General features: G+C 51.7%; 9 protein-coding genes across 9 annotated transcripts; 5 read left to right on the forward strand and 4 right to left on the reverse strand.

Moving 5' to 3' along the window:
- Positions 1–508: 508 nt before the first annotated feature.
- On the forward strand, positions 509–1,690 carry KRP23_12062 (Glutathionyl-hydroquinone reductase YqjG; the record flags this gene model as incomplete). Its single annotated transcript, XM_067882652.1, has 3 exons — positions 509–617; positions 698–1,437; positions 1,502–1,690. The coding sequence occupies 3 exons, from the start codon at positions 509–511 to the stop codon at positions 1,688–1,690; spliced, it is 1,038 nt and encodes a 345-aa protein (XP_067739670.1).
- A 2,911-nt stretch (positions 1,691–4,601) lies between these two features.
- KRP23_12063 (Glutathionyl-hydroquinone reductase YqjG) lies at positions 4,602–5,779 on the forward strand (the record flags this gene model as incomplete). The annotated part of the gene is made up of 3 exons (XM_067882654.1): positions 4,602–4,698; positions 4,776–5,515; positions 5,588–5,779. The coding sequence occupies 3 exons, from the start codon at positions 4,602–4,604 to the stop codon at positions 5,777–5,779; spliced, it is 1,029 nt and encodes a 342-aa protein (XP_067739671.1).
- Positions 5,780–6,122: 343 nt separating this feature from the next.
- Positions 6,123–7,869, forward strand: KRP23_12064 (DnaJ protein P58IPK-like protein B; the record flags this gene model as incomplete). The annotated part of the gene is made up of 4 exons (XM_067882655.1): positions 6,123–6,176; positions 6,297–6,377; positions 6,463–6,695; positions 6,759–7,869. 4 exons carry the CDS (start codon positions 6,123–6,125, stop codon positions 7,867–7,869), a joined length of 1,479 nt encoding a protein of 492 aa, XP_067739672.1.
- Positions 7,870–9,105: 1,236 nt separating this feature from the next.
- KRP23_12065 (uncharacterized protein) lies at positions 9,106–9,522 on the reverse strand (the record flags this gene model as incomplete). The annotated part of the gene is made up of 1 exon (XM_067882656.1): positions 9,106–9,522. The coding sequence occupies one exon, from the start codon at positions 9,520–9,522 to the stop codon at positions 9,106–9,108; it is 417 nt and encodes a 138-aa protein (XP_067739673.1).
- A 1,290-nt stretch (positions 9,523–10,812) lies between these two features.
- On the reverse strand, positions 10,813–12,059 carry KRP23_12066 (uncharacterized protein; the record flags this gene model as incomplete). The annotated part of the gene is made up of 2 exons (XM_067882657.1): positions 10,813–11,235; positions 11,301–12,059. The coding sequence occupies 2 exons, from the start codon at positions 12,057–12,059 to the stop codon at positions 10,813–10,815; spliced, it is 1,182 nt and encodes a 393-aa protein (XP_067739674.1).
- A 177-nt stretch (positions 12,060–12,236) lies between these two features.
- On the reverse strand, positions 12,237–13,489 carry KRP23_12067 (uncharacterized protein; the record flags this gene model as incomplete). The annotated part of the gene is made up of 2 exons (XM_067882658.1): positions 12,237–12,656; positions 12,737–13,489. 2 exons carry the CDS (start codon positions 13,487–13,489, stop codon positions 12,237–12,239), a joined length of 1,173 nt encoding a protein of 390 aa, XP_067739675.1.
- Positions 13,490–13,932: 443 nt separating this feature from the next.
- On the forward strand, positions 13,933–15,222 carry KRP23_12068 (uncharacterized protein; the record flags this gene model as incomplete). Its single annotated transcript, XM_067882659.1, has 1 exon — positions 13,933–15,222. The coding sequence occupies one exon, from the start codon at positions 13,933–13,935 to the stop codon at positions 15,220–15,222; it is 1,290 nt and encodes a 429-aa protein (XP_067739676.1).
- A 295-nt stretch (positions 15,223–15,517) lies between these two features.
- Positions 15,518–18,641, reverse strand: KRP23_12069 (uncharacterized protein; the record flags this gene model as incomplete). The annotated part of the gene is made up of 4 exons (XM_067882660.1): positions 15,518–15,961; positions 16,040–16,747; positions 17,736–17,810; positions 17,886–18,641. 4 exons carry the CDS (start codon positions 18,639–18,641, stop codon positions 15,518–15,520), a joined length of 1,983 nt encoding a protein of 660 aa, XP_067739677.1.
- A 214-nt stretch (positions 18,642–18,855) lies between these two features.
- KRP23_12070 (uncharacterized protein) lies at positions 18,856–20,103 on the forward strand (the record flags this gene model as incomplete). The annotated part of the gene is made up of 1 exon (XM_067882661.1): positions 18,856–20,103. One exon carries the CDS (start codon positions 18,856–18,858, stop codon positions 20,101–20,103), a length of 1,248 nt encoding a protein of 415 aa, XP_067739678.1.
- Between the last annotated feature and the right edge of the window lie 253 nt (positions 20,104–20,356).

Raw genomic sequence — 20,356 nt, forward strand, 5'->3', positions numbered from 1 at the left:
GATTGTGGCGTAGGTGCCTCCTGATGACCATGATTGAGCGCCCATTCTGGACTCACTGGGGCTTCGTTTCGTTCCTATGGCATCACTTTCGTCATGGAGACGTTTCTCGCTCGAGCGCAGCCCAGCAGCTCAGCTACGGTGTCTCTGCTCAGCCAGAAGCGCTACAAGTGCCCGCATGAGATCTTGCCGAGACTGGCAAATAACGAAGGAAGAATGTGTTGCTCGCTGCGATCGTCGTGCGCCAATTTCAACGTTATGCGGCCCACGGCACGACGCGACGAAGCAAACTTCAGTGGTCGACACGCGGCCGTTTCCCCATTTCTGTGGTCGGAGTATCTCAACCAGACTAAGATGCCGGTTGACCTGCATCAAGTAACACCTCGCTGCATTGTCTTCACATCGTAAAGTTCACAAGGCCATCCCAGTGGTTTTACGATACCACTGTGCCTTCGCTCGGTTTTGACCAATTAGACTCTTGAGGGAAAAGATACCCTTCCGTAACTCCACGATGACCACCAAGGCGTTCGTTGCGACGTCCAGCAAGGGCGCGTTCCAGCGCGAGGCCTCGAGGTTCCGCAATTGGATCGAGCGCAACAGTTGTGCTGCCTTCCCTGCCGGTATACTACTTGTCAAAAATTCCTTTTCCAGCGACCGTTATGAGACTTTCGAGCTTGCGACTCATGCGATCTTTTTACAGAGAAGCACCGGTACCATTTGTACGTCTCATTGGCGTGTCCGTGGGCCTCGCGCTGTCTCGGGGCCATGTATCTCAAGGGGTTGGACGATATCATCGCCCTCTCCGTGGTGCACCCGGTTTTCCAACGCACGCGACCTGATGATGAGAACGACACGCACGCCGGTTGGGCCTTTGCGGACCCAGTCACGACGCCGACGTTAGCGGGGCCGTCGGGTCTTGGAGCGTACTCGTCCAAGGGCTGCATCCCTGACACCGTGAATAAGGCAACGTTCGTTCGGGACTTGTACGACTTGTGCACGTCCGACAAGACTCGTTACACGGTTCCGTTGCTATGGGACAAGGAGCGCAAAACCATCGTGTCGAATGAGTCAGCAGACATTGTGCGCATGCTCAACAGTGCTTTTGACGATTTGGTGCCGTCCAAAGTGGACTTGTACCCTGACGAGCTGCGTCCAGAGATTGACGAGCTCAACGAGTGGGTGTACAACGACGTCAGCAATGGCGTCTACAAGAGCGGCTTTGCGGCGTCGCAGGATGCCTATGATGAAGCTGTGACGAAGATCTTTGCTGGTCTGGATCGAGCGGAGGAGATTCTGACCGCGCACCGCTTCTTGGTGGGCGATCGGTTCACGGAAGCCGACTTACGCCTCTTTACGACGCTGATCCGCTTCGATGAGGTGTATGCGGTCCACTTCAAGGCGAACAAGAAGCTCATTGAGCAGTATCCGAACCTCAGCAACGTACGTGAAACTTTGTCCTGGTAGAGGGACTGTGTAGAAAGCTCTAACTACTTTGTTTACTCAGTACGTTCGCGACATCTACCAAATGCCGCCGATCGCCAAGAGTGTCGATATGCTGCACATCAAGCTGCACTACTACGCGTCTCACACGCATTTGAATCCGTTTGGAATCATTCCTGCCGGCCCTGGGGTCGATTTTACGCGCCCGCACGACCGCAACCGCTTCAAGAACGCCACACTGCCGCGTTTTTAAATCTCTGGCTGCTTCATGAGCAAGGTTAAGATTGGATATCTGGTGGTCTCCGTGTTTTGCTATGTTGATATCAGACTACTGGCAGGTGCACTTGTAATTCTCGCTCGCCCATCGAATGTATACGTGTTGAAGCCCACGAGCTACTTGTTTTACTGCTACTTTGAAGTATTTCTCAAATTCTGGTGAACTGAAAGCGTAATCCTGATCAAGCAGAAAGTGATGACCAACCTGGATGGTGGTTAGGCTACGCACCTCCCGTTGATTCAGCGGGGCTGTGGTGTTGACGCCACCGAAAATGTTGACCACGCTTGTTAGTTCACAGAGCTATTTTAATATAATACTACGTATTGTGATCACCAGGTTTTTTGTCCCTGGCAAAATGGTATCACTAAAGGGTTCCGGACGGATTTATGTTGAGTGAAATCAGAGTTTCAAAGGGTGATAAATCGGAGTACAAAACAGGATAAAAGAACGTAATAAAGGGAACTTCAAAACGGCCGATTAGCCTGAAACCGGCTGGGGGAATTCAACACGACTGGCCATGCTGACGCTGGAAAGCGAGACCACCAGTTCCGTTCATACGCAAGACCTACATTTGGATGTATGCCTCCGACTTTCGATGGAGAGCTGTCGTGCTCCACTATGTGTACGCGATTCCATGCGAGCGCGTTGCCAGAATATTTGGGGTTGCGGGGCGCACTGTACGGCGATGGTACGCCTTATTCAAGAAGTCAGGCGACGTGCTACCTGGCCAACGCGCGGCACAAGGACGACATGCACCTGAGCTGGTCGACTTTATTGCTGACTACGTGAAGGAACACCCAACCTTCTTCGTGGAAGAGTTGCAAGTCGAGTTGCGGCGCCGTTTCGCAGAGACGCATAGCGAGCTGTCGGCCTCTACTATCCTGCGCATCCTCCGGTTCGAGTTGAGTCTATCACGCAAGGTGCTAGAGCGCCGGGCACGAGAGGCGCTCCCTCATGAAATTGAGACTTTCGTCGCCAAGCTACGCTGCTGGTACCGGTACCCCGAGCAGGTCCTCTTTCTCGATGAGACCTCCAAGAATGGGCTCGACAGTATGCGTAGGTACGCTTGGTCGAAGCGAGGGATGCGGGCTGTCGTGCGGGTTCCATTTGCCCGTGGAAATCGGGTGTCTATTCTTGCGGCGTGCGACGTACGGGGGTTCGTTGCGTGGAAGACGACGCGGGGCACGTTCACTCGGCTCAAGTTCCACCGAGCATTCATTGGCAGCATCGTTCGTCAGTTGAACCCGTGGCCGCTCCCACGATCGATTGTGGTACTCGATAACGCGCGGATTCACATGTACAAGGAACTGGAGGAGGCGGTCCACGGCTGTGGGGCTATCCTACTATTTCTTCCGCCCTACTGCCCGCAGTACAACCCCATCGAGGTAATGTTTGGCCAGCTCAAGAAGTGGTTAGCTCGGCACGCCAACTTGACTTTCCCACTGTATCCAGAGCGTGTGTTGGAAGTAGCAATGAAAGCATGCGTCAAGTCCGACGAGACAGGTGTGAACCTCTTTCGCCATTGTGGTTACGGTGATGCCGGTCTGAATGACGCTGTCTTTCGTTTTGACCTCGACTCCATGTAGTACCGCGGGGAGGCGGAATGGGAGGTGGGGTGGGTGGTGGAAGATTTTGCGAGCGTAGCGAGAAGGAAAATATACATGTTGATGCATTTCCTTAAGAAAATAGATGCCGCTCCTGCCGTTTATGTGTGGTCGGTGTCCTCAACGTCATCAGGTTCCGAAGGGGGCTGGAACGAGGAGAAGATGCCATCTGCCAGAAAGTTGTACCCGGGAAGTCCTAGCAGCGCTCGAAGATCGTTGACATTGAATGTCAGTTGCAGAGGTGTAGAGCCGTTCACGCTGACGGTAAGCGTGCGCATGATCTCTTCTTCGCGGTCGTCCGGCTGCTGCGCCGCTCGCATTGCATCCAGGTGCTGGGCTTGACGGAAGGTAGCCGTGTCCGGCACTGTCGGCAGCGTCCCGTCCGGTTGTCGTGCATGTGACATGGCCCAGTGAGTGCGCGAAATAGCACCGACTTGAATGTCGGGTCGCTCAATCAGTATGTCGTCAATTGCACGGGAAGCCTCTTCGACACGATTTGCGGTGGCACGCCGAATACCGGGCTGTTTCTTGGCGACGAAGACGAACACTTCAACGACGAATGGTCCACCAGCCTTCGTGCGCTTCAAATAGTTGCTGCGCGCTATGTCGATCTTGGCCATCCAGTTATCGGCGGTCAGCGAGACCCAATCCTTCTGCGCAGCAGTTAGGCCAGGCTTCAGGTAGAGATTTGAGTCCTGGCGGATGGCCTTCTGCTCATAGTTCCGCAGCGCACTGGAGACGCGCTCATCAACCTTGGCGCAGAGCTGTCCAAAGTCCTCGCTTTCGTCGTCGAGCGGGAACCTACCATCCTCCACACGCATATTTGTTCTGCTTGATCGCCCTATGTCTCCGACCTTCACAGCAACTTGAATCAGCATGACTGTCAGTCGACGTGGCCGATATATATATGCGCAACTCCCCGAATGCCGATTTGCATTCGGGCATTTGGGAGGATTTAAAAATAAATCGCTTGCACCCCAATAAATCCGCCAGACGCGTGCTAAATATGGCAGCCCAATCATGAGTGCAAACCCGGGTGATGTGTCCTAATTCAGTGTTAGGCGCCGTATTTATATACTAAATCTGGGTTCCTAATTATAAATCGGGCGATAAATCGATGGATTTACAATTGGAACAGGCAAAAAAGCTGGTGATCACAATAGTACTACGTATTAATAGTACTGCGAAGTATATTAGTGGATGAACGGAACCACCGACCCACTTGCTCATTCTGTAATTGACAACCACGCAAGTACCCAACAACCCCCAACAGCACTACAAGCATGTCTGTCGTTTTCAAATCGGCCAAGGCACAAAACAAGCCAGCCAGCAAGTTCCGCAACTTCATCGAGCGCAGCAGCAGCGCCGCATTCCCCGCTGGTAAGACGTTTTTGCCGGGAACTCTTGTACCTGCGTGTTACGTAAACTGATTTCATCTCGCTTGCTGTGCTCGGAAGAAAAGGACCGGTACCATTTGTACGTCTCCTACGCGTGCCCGTGGGCGTCTCGCTGTCTGAGCACTCTGTACCTGAAAGGCTTGGACAGCATCGTCGGGCTGTCTGTGGTTCACCCGTTGATGCAGCGCACACGACCGGATGACAAGGACGACACGCACATTGGTTGGACGTTCGTGGACCCAGCGACCACGCCTTCACTCACCGGCCCGACCGGTCTTGGATCCTACTCGTCCAAAGACTGCATCCCCGACACGGTGAACAACGCGCACTTCGTCCGCGACTTGTACGAGAAATCCACGTCCGACAAGACAACCTACTCGGTCCCATTATTGTGGGACAAGAAGAAGAACACCATCGTGTCGAATGACTCAGCCGACATCGTGCGCATGTTCAACAGCGCGTTCGCCGACCTGGCGCCTTCCAAGCTGGACTTGTACCCTGAAGAGCTTCACGCGGAGATCGACGAAATCAACGACTGGATCTACAACGACGTGAGCCACGGCGTCTACAAGAGCGGCTTTGCTGGCACGCAGGAGCTCTACGACGCCGCTGTCGACAACGTTTTCGCCGGTCTCGACCGCGCCGAGCACATTTTGTCGGAGCACCGCTACTTGGTCGGTGACCGATTCACGGAGGCCGATCTGAAGCTCTTCCCGACGCTCGTCCGATTCGACGAGGTCTACGCTGTACACTTCAAGACCAACAAGAAACTCATCGAGCAGTATCCGAACCTCCGCAACGTACGAAACTCTGCCGCGTACCAGCTTACGAGTGTATTATGGTGACTAAAACTTGTTTTCTGTTTTGTGCAGTACGTTCGGGACATTTACCAGTTGCCTCGAATGGCGGAGACCGTGAAGATGGCGCACATCAAGATGCACTACTACGGGTCGCACACGACCTTAAACCCATTTGGGATCGTCCCGGCAGGTCCAAGTGTGGACTTCACGCGTCCTCACGACCGCGACCGGTTTACAGACGCCATCGCGCCCACGATCCAGTAAAAGATTCAACTAGTTTTTAGCATTTACGTGAAACTTGACTAATGCAAATGCACATTCCGCCTTCGACGCCAACTGGTTGCAGAATGTTCGAGAAGAAAACAAACGGAAGGCAATTTTCATTTTCAAAAGCTGTTGTTGAAGAGCCACGTGGACGGAGGGACACGTTTGGCTAAATCCTATGTTCACAAGATTATTTGTCCTATTACTACTAAACCGTGTCCTATATCACAATTGTGTCATACAAACACCAAGTCATCTCGCGTCCAGAAAAGAGCGCGTTGCTCATTCTGCATTTTTGGACTCGACGCGTCAAAGCCTCATCTTGCGCCATCTCGCCGGCCTCATGCGCGTCTTCCGCCTCGTAGCAGGCGTCATCTGCGCTCTCTGCGCCGTGCATGTACGTATCTTCCCACCGATTACTCTCCACGCAACTTTCACGCTTCAATTCGCACTATAGCGCGAAAATCCTCAGTTTTCCGCGCAATCTTACCAAATCTGTCAAATAATTTGGGTGTAGCACGTAATTGCATCGCCAGACGACGCATCCAAGGTCCGCGTGGCCGCCGACAACGCGTTCGCCGGCGGAGACATGAAGACGGTGAGGAACTGAGACCCAAATGCTCGTCGAAGGTGGAAATTACGCTAATCAGAGGCGTTTTACGGTTAAAAAAACTGTCCTGTAGGCCATCTCGCTGCTGTCCAAGCTCATCGAGATGGAGCCCAGCAACGAGCGTTACTTGTACAAGCGCTTCCGGGCCTATTTGAGTGAGCGCAAGTACGCGCACGCGTTGTCGGACCTGTCGTCGTCGCTGGACGTGAACCCCACGTACAAGCAGGGCCTGCTGCAGCGCGGCAAGCTGCTCATGATGTTGGGCCAATGTGCAGAGGCCTCCCAGGACTTCCAGTCTCTTGTAGAGTACGTTGGTGCATTTTTTCGTGGCGTTTTGGTACCCCTTTGACCAATTTTGGTGCATTTTAGGTTGTATCCGACGGATGCGGCGGGGGCGGAGCAGCTGAACAAGAGCAGGGAGTGTGCGGCGTATATTGATGAGGCCGAGCGCGCGCACAGCCGGGGGGACTACCAGTCGGCGTACACGTACTTGACGCAGGTGCTGGAAGGCTCGGCGATGTCGAGTGTGCCGTTGCTGCTGGAGAGAGCCCAACTCAGTGTATCGCTGCAGAACTCGTACGACGCTATTGCCGACTTGGGTACGATTCTGAAGCTCGACCCGTCGAATCTGGTGGCGCTACAGATGCGAGGTGAGGTGCTGTACTCGCTCGGTGACAAGCAGTCGCTGGAGGCGGCGCAGTCGCACTACCGACAGGGTCTGCACTCGGACCCAGAGCACAAGGGTCTGAAAACCCTGTACAGAAGACTGAAAAAGGTGCTGAAGTACGCCAACAGAGCCGAGGACGCTATGCAGCGTGGAGCGCATGCCGAAGCTGCGGAAGACTGGACGTCAGCGCTGGAGGTGGACCCTGCGCACTCCACTATGAACAAAGAATTCTACTTGCAGTTGTGCACGAGCGAATTGCACCTAAAGCAGTACGCCAAGGCTCGAGACGCCTGTGAGAAGGTTGTGGCGATTGACGATGGCTACGCCAACGCGTTTGCCAAGCTGAGCGAGGTTCAGATCGGACTTGAGCTGTTCGAAGATGCCGTGCGATCAGCGAAGCGAGCGTCGGAACTGGATGACTCTAGCCGGGAGTTCAAGGAGAAGGTAGCTCAGGCTGAGGCTGCTCTCAAGCAGAGCAAGAACAAAAACTACTACAAGATCCTGGGCGTGTCGCGCAACTCGGAATCTAAGGAGATCAAGAAGGCGTACCGCAAGCAGGCACTTGAATGGCATCCGGACAAGCACACCGACAAGGACGACGCAGAACGCGAGGAGGTTGAAAAGCGCTTCCACGACATCGCGGAAGCATACGAGATTCTGTCAAATCAGGAGACGCGCGCAATGTACGATCGCGGCGAGGACGTATCTGGCAACCCGAGCCAGCAACAGCAGCAGCACCGTGGAAACCCGTTCCAGAATGCGCAATTTTTCCAGCAAGGCGGTCGTACCTTCCACTTCAACTTCGGAGGCTAGAGAAGCTTGCTTTGAAATGCATGTACGCCGGTTTGTACGGAGAGGCGATAAAGAGGAGGAAGAAATCGAGGTGAGGCGGAGGTTGTCTCGAGGGGATCTCTACAAGTAACGTGTTGAGCGCTGGAACAACGATCATTTCTTAATCAATGGGAAGTGTTTCATTAGCGTTCACTATGTGAAAGCATTTGAAGTCGTGTCCATGGTTTGTGCGTGGATCCATACAGACTAAAGCACGCATATCGCAAGATGTTAGAGATCCGCGCCTTGTGATGGAGCTTTGAACAGTGTGGGCTTGCGCTTGGCTTTCTCTGCTAACTGCCGCTGAGAGGGAGACGAGTTCTTCACAAATGTTTTACTTTTGCTCGTACGTTAGGTTGCCCAGCTGGGTAGTTGTGGTCCTCCTCTGCTGTCTCATTACCCTGTTGTACTTGATAGGAAGTGTGTCCACCGGTTGTATTAAGTTGACCAGGGTTGTCTGTACATTGGAGGTCCAAGTAAGGACTGGAAGTCCTTAGCGGGGATAATACCCTTTATCTATCATAACAACTGGTCTACATTGCACGGGATACTAATCCTTACTTTGATAGTACTATGACAAAGCGTAGGTAAGTCGGAGATGCATACTTTGGCATAACTGACTACCCTACGTGTAAGTATCGTAGCTTGCGTGCTCAGTAGGAACTCATGTATTAACTCCGCATTCGCAATAGAAGATTTGCGTTTGAGCTCTGAAGAGTTACAGCTTTAACTTCACCTTCGTGGCTGCGAGCATGGCGAGAGCTTCTGAAGCTATTTGAGGTGACTAATCTCAAGCTGGCGATACAGCTGGCAAGTTGAATGGAAATACCTTAGAAAATTCGACTCAATCAAGTTTTACTAGTCTCTACAGCAATGCTTTTAGCGTACACAGCCTCAGTGATTCACAGCGAAAAGAGGCACAGGGGTCGCGTACCGATCTTAACTATTCGATGCATACCGCTCAGGAGCAGAGGGAAGAGAATTTCAATGCGAAGCGGCTTGCAGCTGTACCGTGGCAACAACTTGGTAGGTTTTGACCTGAAGGGATAACACCAGACACCAAGACCCTGATCAGTCAAGCCACTTTTTAAATTGCAGGCAACGATACCTTCCATTAAATTCGTGTTATGTGAGGACTTCAGCTACCAACACACCTGATAACAAGGTTTGTATTCCAGGAATAATGCTCGAAGCTCGTCAATTTTATCAGCATTGCACCTACTTGGAAGACATCATCGCCTGAAGACCAACGACGATAAGTGCCGTGACCGCGACACCGAACGTAACCAACAGAGCCTTGTAGACGTAACGCCACTTGCTCGGGTTATTCGCGACTTCATGCGCAACGTTCTCCGTGGTCTTGATAATCTTTGCCTCGTCAACCTTGTTCAGTTGGCCCGTCGCCTCCACCTTCACGATGGCCTTTTGCCAGTTGGGGTCCGTCGTGTCGAGATTTTTCGCGGCCCTGACTTTGCCTGCAACGCGTAAGGATCCTATCGCCTTCACCTTCGGGAGCGCATTCTTCCAGAGGTCTTCGATTGCAACGATTTTGACGGCTTCCTTGGCGCTGGCAAGGTTGAGACAGCCCACAGCAAAGGTGGCTACCACCAGGATCAGGAGAAGACCGAAACGCATGGTGTAGCGGATAGTAAACTAAACGCCTGGTTGGTAGGCAAGTGGATGCTTGTATGCTAATTCAAAAGTGAATGCTAAAGCGTTCGTGAGGCCCAGTCCCTTCCTTAGGAAACGTCCAGTTTGTTCAATGCATGAAATCTGATCTTGATCCTGGACAGCCCTTCTGGCTGGCCTGAGGCGCAGTAAGCACGCTTACATGTTCGTTTACGCCTCAAAGGGAGTGATTCCCGCAGCCTCCAAACTTTCAGCTTGGGAATAAACATAACATGCATAGCCGGGCGACTACGACGACCAGAGCCCAAAAAACTGACGGCCTCCCGCCAGACTCAATCTCAAGCATTCTGGATAAAATGCAGACCGCTGTGGGAAAATTGTCAAAAAGTAGGATTGATGCTGTGTTCAAACGGCTGAACAAGCACGTCGAAGCCAAGTCCATGAAATTGTACAGACAGGGAGTAACGCCGATCAGTTTTCAAGCCGCGGATATGGGAACGGGAAAATTCAAGAGATCTATGGCCTTCTACAAACAATGGTATGACAAGAACGTCGCGGCAGGGATTATCAAAGCCTTGGATAGTGAGGCGGTATCCCGGCTACAAAATGCTGTCTAGAAGGAAACAGGTTTTGCTGCGTTAGATCGAGATTTGGGCATTATCGAGAATTGTTTGGTAAGCATGCAAGTGCCTTGGAGATAATATTTATCCAATACGAACCTCTTCGCCGATTCATGCGTAATAAAAACAATGCTTCTTTGTCGCCAACAGTGTCTTCGTCACTGTTACGGCTGTCAGCGGTTTGCTCACCTCAAACATCACATCAGGAATCGGAAACTTAAAATAAATGTCAGAGAATTTGCCATTGATGATGGCTTGCATGCAAATACTTCAAGGTTGACGCTGTTCACGCTAACGCAGCATTGCCAGTATCATTGACCCGCCATTTCGTTATCTCGACTGTAATCATGGTAGGTCTTTACATCAGTCTAGGTATGCGTCGTGAAGTACATGCCAGTGAGTAACTGACGATTTGGTAAGCTCACTCATTCCAAGCAATGGATAATTTTTCGAGTCATCACAGACTCACCCCCTGCCTTCCTCAGTTCGAAAGGCTGGCGCAATTGGGTCAGTTGCTGTTCTGAACACGATAATTGGTACTACGTAGTATCATTCAAAATCTTCACAGCAACCAACAGAATTAACAACATTTCATTACGCCTATAACAAACCATCGCGTGCAACTCAATACATCGTACCTAGTTTCGCACTTGTGTCAACATGCTCAGAGAAAAAGTTACGAAGCACGAGTTTGGTCCAGCAAGGCATTTTCCACAACTCGCTGGCGATCTTGCATGATCTGCTTGTACAGTCTAGCAACAGAGTGTTGAGCTGCCGCTCCTGCTCCATCCGATTCATCAGCTGATATCCGTGTAGATGTCATGAAGATGACATTTTTCACCAGGGTAATATCGCCAGCTTCCTTCACGTCCAGCGGCATGATGACACCCCATCCGTACTCCCTCGTCGACACTGCACGTGGCCAAACTCCAAACGCGTCCCATACATGAATCTCTCTACCAGGCTCCAGAAACTTCTTCAATACCACTCGAATCGTACAAGATACACACGGGGTGTCGACTTCGCCAGCATCGCTCCCACGCAGCACAATCTCACGCTTCAGCACAATCACGCGACTCGCCTTCCCCATTTCCAACCCCTATAAAAACAACCAAACATCAATAACTCAACCACCGCTTCACAACCTAAAAAATACTAACGTACGATCTCCGTGCACTCTTGATCCTTGAGCACCGTTTGGTTCTCCAGCGCCTGCCACATTGCTCTCAGCACGATCTGCTGCTTAAAAGGCTGTAACCCAATGGACCTGACCTGCAGCAAACTGCTGCCGTCCTCCGTCGCCAGCACCTTTGCATCTTCCATCTCTCTCTGCACCTCGTCCATATCTGCAGCCTCGTAAACCTGTCCCAGCTTGTAGTAGTTCTCGTCGACATTTGTGCTCAACATGCGGATAATTTGAGCGTCTCTGTCTGCGTCAAAGAGCAAATTTCTGCCTACAGCCCCCAAATCTGGCAGCATCGAGGCTTCGATGGTCTGTTTCTCCTGCAGATAGAGCTGCAGCTTGCGCTCGAGCTCTTTGGCGTGAGTTATACTGCGCTGTAACCTGCTCTTGAGCTCCATGTTCTCGGCTCTGGCTCGCAGTTCCTGGCGCTGAATCTCGTCAGATCTGGCCCACAGCACGCGGATCTCACTTTCCAGCACTGGAATCTGCTGCTTGAGCCTCGTGATCTCGTGGATCGGGCGGTTCCGATGCCGTCGTGACTTGGGGGTACGCTTGGGCGTAACCGTTTTGGAAACGGGAGAATGAGAAGGTTCTTGGCCACGCCCAGACGTCGGAGAGCCCTCAATAGATGCAGGAGACACGTAGCTTTCTATTGGGTGTGAAGGGGTCAACAGAGAAAGTGTGTAAGTTGAGGAACATGGCGGCGAAGGTGGCGCATTATCATCGAGAGACCGTCGCATGCTGGTGTTGGGTATTTTCCCATTGCTGAGCAATTATTGAACCAATATTGAACAAGTATTGGACGATTATTGAACAATTATTGAAAAGGAGGTGGTTGACACTTGTTTCAGCTTTGAAGACAAGTGGACGATGAAGGACAAACTATTTATTCGGGGAGGGTATCGTCTGGCTAGCATTTACGTGGTTGCCGTCGCAACGTTTTTCTCGTCTTGAATGGTTTGATCGAGTGTTTGGTTTTCGAGAGACTGCATGCGCCAGCTCACGAATCGCTGGTACACTTTGACCAGAGACTTGATCGTTTCGCAGTTCTCGCAGGAAAGAATTCCCTCGGCTGTTGGATTCACGAGACTGTAGCTCAGACACGAGCTGGAGTTGCCGTCTCCTATGGGCTGGATGAAGCCCCATCCACGCTCGTGGGTTTTCACGTTGCGTGCAGTTCCGACTCCAGGCCAGTCGGTGACGACGTTCCACACGTGAACAGTGCGGTCCTTCTCGATGAATTGCTTCACTAACATTCGCATGGTGCACACATAGTCGTCTAATGCGATCTCAAACTTGAGAACAGCGACACGAGTGGAGATACCTAGCGGGAGTTGCTGCATTAGTGCGAAAGGCAGAGCTCGTCAGTTAGGTATTTGGGTAAATGCATCGTAAACTTGACTGCAGAAGAACGTACCAGGTCTTTGGATCGACTCGCTTGCAATGTTACTCTTTGACAACTTTCAAAGTATCGCCATAAAGTCTTCACCATGGCCTGGCTTTTGAAAGGAGTCAGGATTCGGGCTCTTGACTTCAGCATGTCACCAGTACATACAGCCACGCTGTTCGATCGACTAATATATGCGTCAGCCACTTCCGACTTGACCCCGTCAAGTCCTGCACCTCGAAGAACTCGATCCATGTCCACATACTGCTGATCCACGCGTTTGGCCATCGTCCTGAACGTCGAGTAGTCCTGGGTCATGTCAAACGGGAGGTTTCGAGACGTCCCGACGAGCAGGTGGGGCAGCGCTTGGGTGAGCTCTTCGACCTGTCGCGTTACGTTCTGCTCGAGCGTCCGCACGTCGTCGAGATGCTGTCGTAGCATCTTCTTCAATTCGGTGTTAGTGTTGTAGGTCTGGAGTCTGCATCGCGCCTTCTTGCCGGACTTGGTCGTCTTCTCCTGTAGTTCTTGCTCCAGCGCCGCGGCTTCTTCTTGCAAGCGGACAATCTCATGACTTGGTCGGTTGCGGTCACGCCTCCGCTTCTTCTTGGGCTTCTTCCCCTCTCCCCCCTTTTTGTGTGTGAACGTATGTTCTCCACCAGGAAGCACTCGTGCACGAAGTGGACTAGTAGGGGGATTCTGCTGGGCCCACACGTCGTCCACGACGGCCATGAGAGCGTCTTCATCCAGGAGGGGAGAGTCTTGTGCGTCGAGAGCTCCGTCCATCTCGGAGGTCTTCCCGTTCAGCTTATGCCATGCTAATGGTTACCAAGACAGGGCATCGGGTTACGAGCGCCACCCCAACGCAATGCACGGCATCTGTTTGACTCACGACCATGGTTTTAGTATCAGAGACTTGTGGTCTGATCCCCCTCATCCAGATAGAGCCTCTCCCTTGCTCGTGCATCCACCATGTTCTCAATGAGCCGTGTTCCTGGTAAGTAGCTGCTCAATCTGCTCAAGTGAGCGGGCGTGCTCGAGATCTGTGCCTCATTCGAGACGTGGGCACGTGTGCTGCCTTGTGCGTGCATTTCCATCGCGCTCGAAGGACTCGCGCGGGTTGCAGCCGCACGCCTGGATTTGATTGCTCCTCCGCGTCCTTGCATAATCACCGAGATACGTCCATGTACCACACGCTCATTTTGGTTTTGGCGTCGGCAGGGACACAAATGGTTGATACAGGGGCAGACCACGAAGAGAGCGGGGGCATTCTCCTCTTGGATGAGTTTCTGGCGGACATGGTCAAGCTGGACAACCAGACACCGCCTCACAATGCTAATAACCAATTTGCGGATAGCACCAAAGTCGTGCAACGAGCGAGCAAAGTGCGCTGGACAGCCAAGACAACCACGGAGCCGCAACAGAAGAAGAAGGCACACTCGTGGCTGAGAAGGAAACAGGAGTTAGAAGCACTTCGGCGGCAGACTCAGGAGCTGGAGACTCGAGTCGCGTTTCTCAAACTTCAGCAGGAAAAGAAGCGCCTTCATCTCGGGATCTCGCGGGAGCAGCTCAGTTTGCTGTACGAGAACAAACGGGCAGCCGATCGAGAGCTGCAGCAGCTCCAGGGGGCTCGAAACGAAAATGCAGCTCTGAAACGTGATTTCCGAGCGTACATTCGGGCATCGACCTCGTGGCACGCGGCTGTATCAGCCGCAAATCGTGGGGCTGACGCGTCGGATATTCTACTCCCTATGAGTCAGGCTCTGGAGACGGGAGTTCTTCAGCAATTGCAGATTAGCAGTCTCAATACCTTCAACGAGTTGGAAGAACGGGTGAACAGGAGGTTTCTAGAATTTCAAACAATTCTGGACGAGATCGTTCAAGCTTCGGTGACTTTGGATAGCGAACAGGTGCAGACGTGCAGGGGGGATAACGATACGACATCGTACAACTTTACTCGGATACTGCCCTTCGATGAAAAGACGACGTTGAATGCAGCCTGGAGCATTGTCATGAAAGGAGGTATCACGCAAAAGCATACTTCAAATGTCATGAGACGGTCGAAAGACGTACATGCCGTGGATTCTCGCTTCGTTCTACCAATTGCTCAAGGAGAAGTCGTGGTTATCGATATTCATTGTGTGGTAAAGCGGTTCGAGGTACCTGGGGCTTGTGTGCTGCTAGCAGAAGGAAGATCTGAGGCGTCAGTCTACCGCGGACATTCGATTGTTCGGAGCCAGGAGTCTCAAGAATCCATTTGGTTCATCGTTCGTCGACTCTCTCTCCGCGCAAGCAACGCTAATTCTGACGATTATCCTGGATCTGAGTGTCAGATGAAAGCTGTGGTGCGTAGCGAAACTCCTCGGTCGTGCGGCTCGGATTGTACACAGAAAGCGCCATTGGCATTCGCGCAGGACCTCGCAGTTTCCTCCTTTCGTGAGCTCATCGATTCGCAACAGCAGTGCTGGGAAAACTTGCTGTGGGATTCTGTGCGTGCTGCTAATAAGTATCACCCGTGATCGCTGCTTCTTTTTACAAGCTCTACGTAGGAGAACATTACGATATTTTCGTGAAGCGACTTGGTCGTTTGGCAGGTTCCAGCAAATAATGATAATGGTTTCTTCGTCATTTTTTCTCTCTCGAACTGTTGTTCAAACTGTGGAGCCGATCCAAGCATCTACCTTCACGTAACTAACCTGGCAAGACATTGCTCATTGTCTTTTAAAACTCTCTTGCTGGGGGCGACTGTAGTTTATCGTTGAGTAGAGCGTAAATTATCCGAAATGTTTGCTCAAGAGGATAAGTTTCTGCTTGTTACGATCGGGTAACGCAGCAACTTTTTTTCTGTCTAACACCAGCTTCTGGCACGGGTTTCCTCGAGTTTATCGCAGCATCAACCAGCGTGTTCTCTAGTTTTTGGTATCGTAGCTCAATGGTATGACGATACAATTGCATCACACGCTCCACAAGTTCTTCATCGGCGCCTGGTGTCGCCTTCGGAGTCACCATGACAAAGCTTCGCAGAATACTGAGCTCTGGGCAATCAGTGTGCTCGAAATAGCTCCAGCCGTACTCTCGAGTTGACACATGCGGCACCGTCATGGCTCGAGGCCAGTCGCCGATTGCATCCCACACGTAAACCAGGCGGTCAGCTTCAGTGAACTCCTTCAGAGCCAATCGAATCGTAAATGCCGCATTGTCCAGATGAACCTCTCGCTTCGAGACGATTATATTCGACGCAATTCCAAGAGGAAGTCCCTGCCAAGGACCATGAGGTAGCAGGACAAATAACAGTCAGTAGACATCCAAGCGAACAAGCATCAGCCAAGCTCGTACCAGGTCGTTGCTGCTCCGGATATTCTCCGGCAGAATAGCCGATTCGCACTCCAGTCGGCGCCACATCGCCTGCTCTACCAGATCTCTCCCGTACGGCAGAAAAGCGCACGTCCGCGTTTTCAACACACACTCAGCATCTTCAGCCGTCTTCACCGGGGTCATATACGCGTCAAATATCTCCGACGTCGCGTTGTTTAGTCCCGCAGCTCCAAACACCCGATTCATGTCCAAATAATGTCCATCCACCGTCTGTGCCAGCACTTGAAAGACCGCGTCGTCCTCCTCGAAGTCATACGCCAAGTTCTGACCCGACACAGCCAGCGACTTGGGCAGCGTCTGGAGAAGTTTGTCCGTCTGAGTCTGCAGCAATTGCTCCACAGCTGCCGTGTTCTCCAGACTCTTTTTCAATTTCTCCTTCAACTCGACATTATTGCGCTTGAGCGCGAGCAGCTCGTCCGACTCAGCACTGGGATCGGGTTTCAAAGTCTTGAGTTGGTGCTCCATCTCCTTCACTTGAGTCTGCAGGCGGTGGATTTCGTGAATCGGTCGATTGCGGTCCTTTCGTCGTTGCTTCTTGATCTTTGGAGTCGGCTGACTCGTCCCCAATATCGACGATTTGGCAGGCCAAAAAGAGGGGCCTGAAGGTGTCGACGTCTGCGAACTCGAACTCGAACCGGTTTCGGAGACCGCAGAATTGACAGAAACGTGCTGCAAATTCGCGTATTCTTGCATTACAGTTGCTTCTCTCTCATTCGACATTGAGAGCAAGAATGAGAAGGCTTCGTCAGCGTCGGGGGAGGCGCCAGAACGCTCCTTATGACCATCAGCGGAGCTCCTGGGCATGTTACGTCGGACTTTCCCCTCAGGGACATAATCACGTTGAGACAATTCTGACAAATCACAAAAATAGTTTAAATATTCTGAAAAAGTCACAGAAGTAGTACTCCTGGCACCGTAGTTTTTTTCTGACTCTTTTGAGCAGTCAGCACAATATGATACGGTGCCAGATCGAGTGTGGTGATGTGATTCATATCGATACGCACCGCTGATGAAGTTTCTGTCATTTTGACGGAGTCTACCGTCCTCATGTACGTGGACGGCAAACTTTCCGTCCGATGGTACGTGAAAACATACTAAAAAAAGAGACACAGTGAACTTGGGGCTGTTTAACAGTGTCAATAATTTTACAGGGGTCTACGGCGAGATGTTCCAGAACACTACATGCACATGGACGTCGAACTACACAAGTGAATTCGGCATTATTAGGGCTCAGCAGCCAGAACAAATAGCAATTCTGTCAACGATAACAATGTACGATCACTTTACCCAAGCACGATTTTCAATAATTTTTTTCTTGAGCGGATGGATCTGCAAGGGAGCTCTTCTTATCCTGCAAGAACTGATCCATTGCTTGGTTCTCGAGGGCTCTGACCCGAGAGAGCAGCATTTGCTCATAAAGACTCGTTAACGAATTGATCGCTTTGCCGTTGTCACCGGAAGAAACATGTTCGAGTATCGGGTGCATCAAAATACAGCCTGCACAAATGCTTCCGCTTCCATTCCGCTGAATGACTCCCCATCCGTTCTCTAGCGTCTTCACGTTGCACGTTGCCCCCAGATGGGACCAATCGGCAAGTAAACTCCACACTTGCACACTGCGGTCTTTCTCAACAAACTCTTTGACCACAATTCGTACCGTTCCAACGTAGTCTTCCGCTGCGATCTCGTACTTTTGAGCAACCACGTGCGACGCCAAACCAGGCGAGATTTCCTGGTGTTTGTAGACAACTCAAAATTAGTTCCATGTTGTCAGCAGTTCTAGAGCTGCAATTCTAGAGGATCGTACCAGCTTTTCGCTAATTCCACTGGTGCCCAATGTCGCCTGGTCAATGTATCTCCAAAAGGCCTTCTCGAGGATGTTTCTGTTGAACGGTGAAAAGATTCGTGAGCGGAACTTGAGCATGTCTGCATCGTTGCGCTGGGGATACACTGAACTAGCGCGGCAGATGAAGGCATCACGAACTTCCGAGGCGGTCTCATCGAGACCTACACATCGAAAAATGCGGGCCATATCCACATATTGGTCATCCACGCTCTGGGCCAAGCTCTGGAACACAGATTTGTCTGCAGCCAAGTCAAACGGAAAGACCTGAGTCACCATACCCAGTGAACGTGGCAGAGCTTTGACGATCTCGTTGACCTGACAACGTAATTTTTGTTCTAGAGTATGTGTGCACTCAACGCTCTCACGTAGCATTGCTCTGAGCTCGACGTTCTCGTTGCGTCTGCCCAGTGCACATCGTGCTCTCTTGCTGGCTTGGACCAATTGTTCCTGCAATTCTCGCTCCAAGTCGTTGGTTTCTGATCGCAGCCGTGCAATCTCGTGCCACGGCCGATTGCGGTCACGTCGACGCTTCTTCCTCGGCTTGTTGTGTTTCTTGTCTGTAGACGATGTGTCATCTGCTGCGGTGGTAAGTGCTTCATCCAGAAACGAAAGCGCTGCAGTGGGGCTGGGTGGGGGGCCCTGTGCACCCCCCACGTCGTATACGATGGGCAGGAGATCATCTTCGTCCAGCAGAGACAAGCTCAGAGCCCCGTCCATTTTGAATGTCTCCTGGTCTGCACTGGCCACAGATTCGTCGATCACCTCAGTGGCCGTGATTGGCCATCATCAAACTCGCGTCAACATGGTTACTTGTACATTTTCTCTTTGGAAGCCCCACAACCGCAAGTTGCCTTTTTACAGGAATGTTTGTCACGTGCCATCAACATTTCGTGTTCGACCACACAATTAATTTGTGATTGTGGTCGCGACGATGTCCTCGCATCCTCCGTCCGATGGCGTCCTGGAGAGCTTCCTGCGCGATATGGCAGCGCTAGACCACCTGCAGCAGACGGCTCTCCTTGGCAAAGCTCCAGTTCCACCCCCTGCACCGAAAAAACGGACGTTGGAGGCGGTCTCTGCTTCCCACAAGCCGACGACAAGAAGCAACAAGAAGAAGCGCGTGACTCCGTCATGGCTGAAGACCAGAAATGAATTGCAGACACTTCGGCAACAGGCTGAGGCAATGGAGACACGTGTGAAGTATCTGGAGACGAAAAATGAGGCGTCTACGGGCTGTTTGAGTGCTTTTGAGGTCCAAAAACTCAAATCCAGAGCTGTGGTAGAGGAGCAGTGGTGTCGAGACGCTCTGCACGAGAACGAACAGCTTAAAGCCAAGTTGCAGCTCTTTAGGAATCAGTCGCAGGCTTTTCAGAGGGCCTTAAAGGTTGCAGAGTATCAGCAGAAACAGCTTTTGGACACTAGCGTGGCTTTCGTGAAAGCTTTTCGTGCTCAGATGGAGCTTCGGCCGTGCAGTACGCAGGTGTTTGACATGCTGGAGAGGAGAATTGACGCGCGGCTGAGCGAGGTGGAAGAAGCATTCAGGGTCATGCAGGGACCGATGACGTCGGTGGATACGGATGTAGTTCAAACGTGGGGCAGAAAAGATGACCATGGCCTTGGATCGGTCGAGTTCTCGCGTCTGGAGCTGTTACCTTTCGAGGAGGGAGCGATCTCGTACGCGATGTGGTCGTTCATTGAAATGGGCAAATTTCCTGCTGGTGAACGCTCTGTTGTGATGCGGCGAACGGAGGACGGATATGCCTTGACGTCTCGCGTTACTGTGCAGACTGAACGCGGCGGTGTGATCACCATCGAGTCGCACGGTGTCATAAAGCGATACATGATGCCTCAAGGTGTTGCTATCATGTGCGAGTCTTGTTCCGATTGGACGGCTACGTTTCCGGATGCCAGCACGTGGAGTCATACAACCCGAGAAGAAAGCTGCTTTGTGATGCGTAACTACTCTTCCAAAGGCGAGTCTTTGCCCGGTATCTGTCAAGCTCGGTCGGTAGTGCGTCTACACCCGGGTCAAGTTGTGGAAACTCCAAAAGAGTGTTCACTCTCATCGGAATCAACGATCAATGGAGTCGTGATCCCGTCCTTCCGCCAGCTTGTCCACGCGCGACACCAGTTTGTGCATAATGCTTTGTTCGACACGATTTGTGGCCGGAACCACTGACACAAAATACTCCAGCAGTCTTCGACTTCGACCTCCATTGGGTTCCTGGCTTTGAGGGATTGTCACGTCGCGTGGTTTGGCGGTGAGTGCATCAAAATCCCCGCTGGAAAGTGTTTTTTTTATAGCTATAACGATATTTTGTGTATGGGGTACGTGAAGCGATGAGCGATATATGTAGCACAGGACTATTTGGATGCAGCTCTCTTCTTCCGTAGTAAAATTGGTTCATGAAGCTGCGATATCACCAAATTAT

The sequence above is a fragment of the Phytophthora ramorum genome (genome assembly GCF_020800215.1).
Source record: "Phytophthora ramorum isolate Pr-102 chromosome Unknown Phyram_PR-102_s0014, whole genome shotgun sequence".
Lineage (NCBI taxonomy): Eukaryota > Oomycota > Peronosporomycetes > Peronosporales > Peronosporaceae > Phytophthora > Phytophthora ramorum.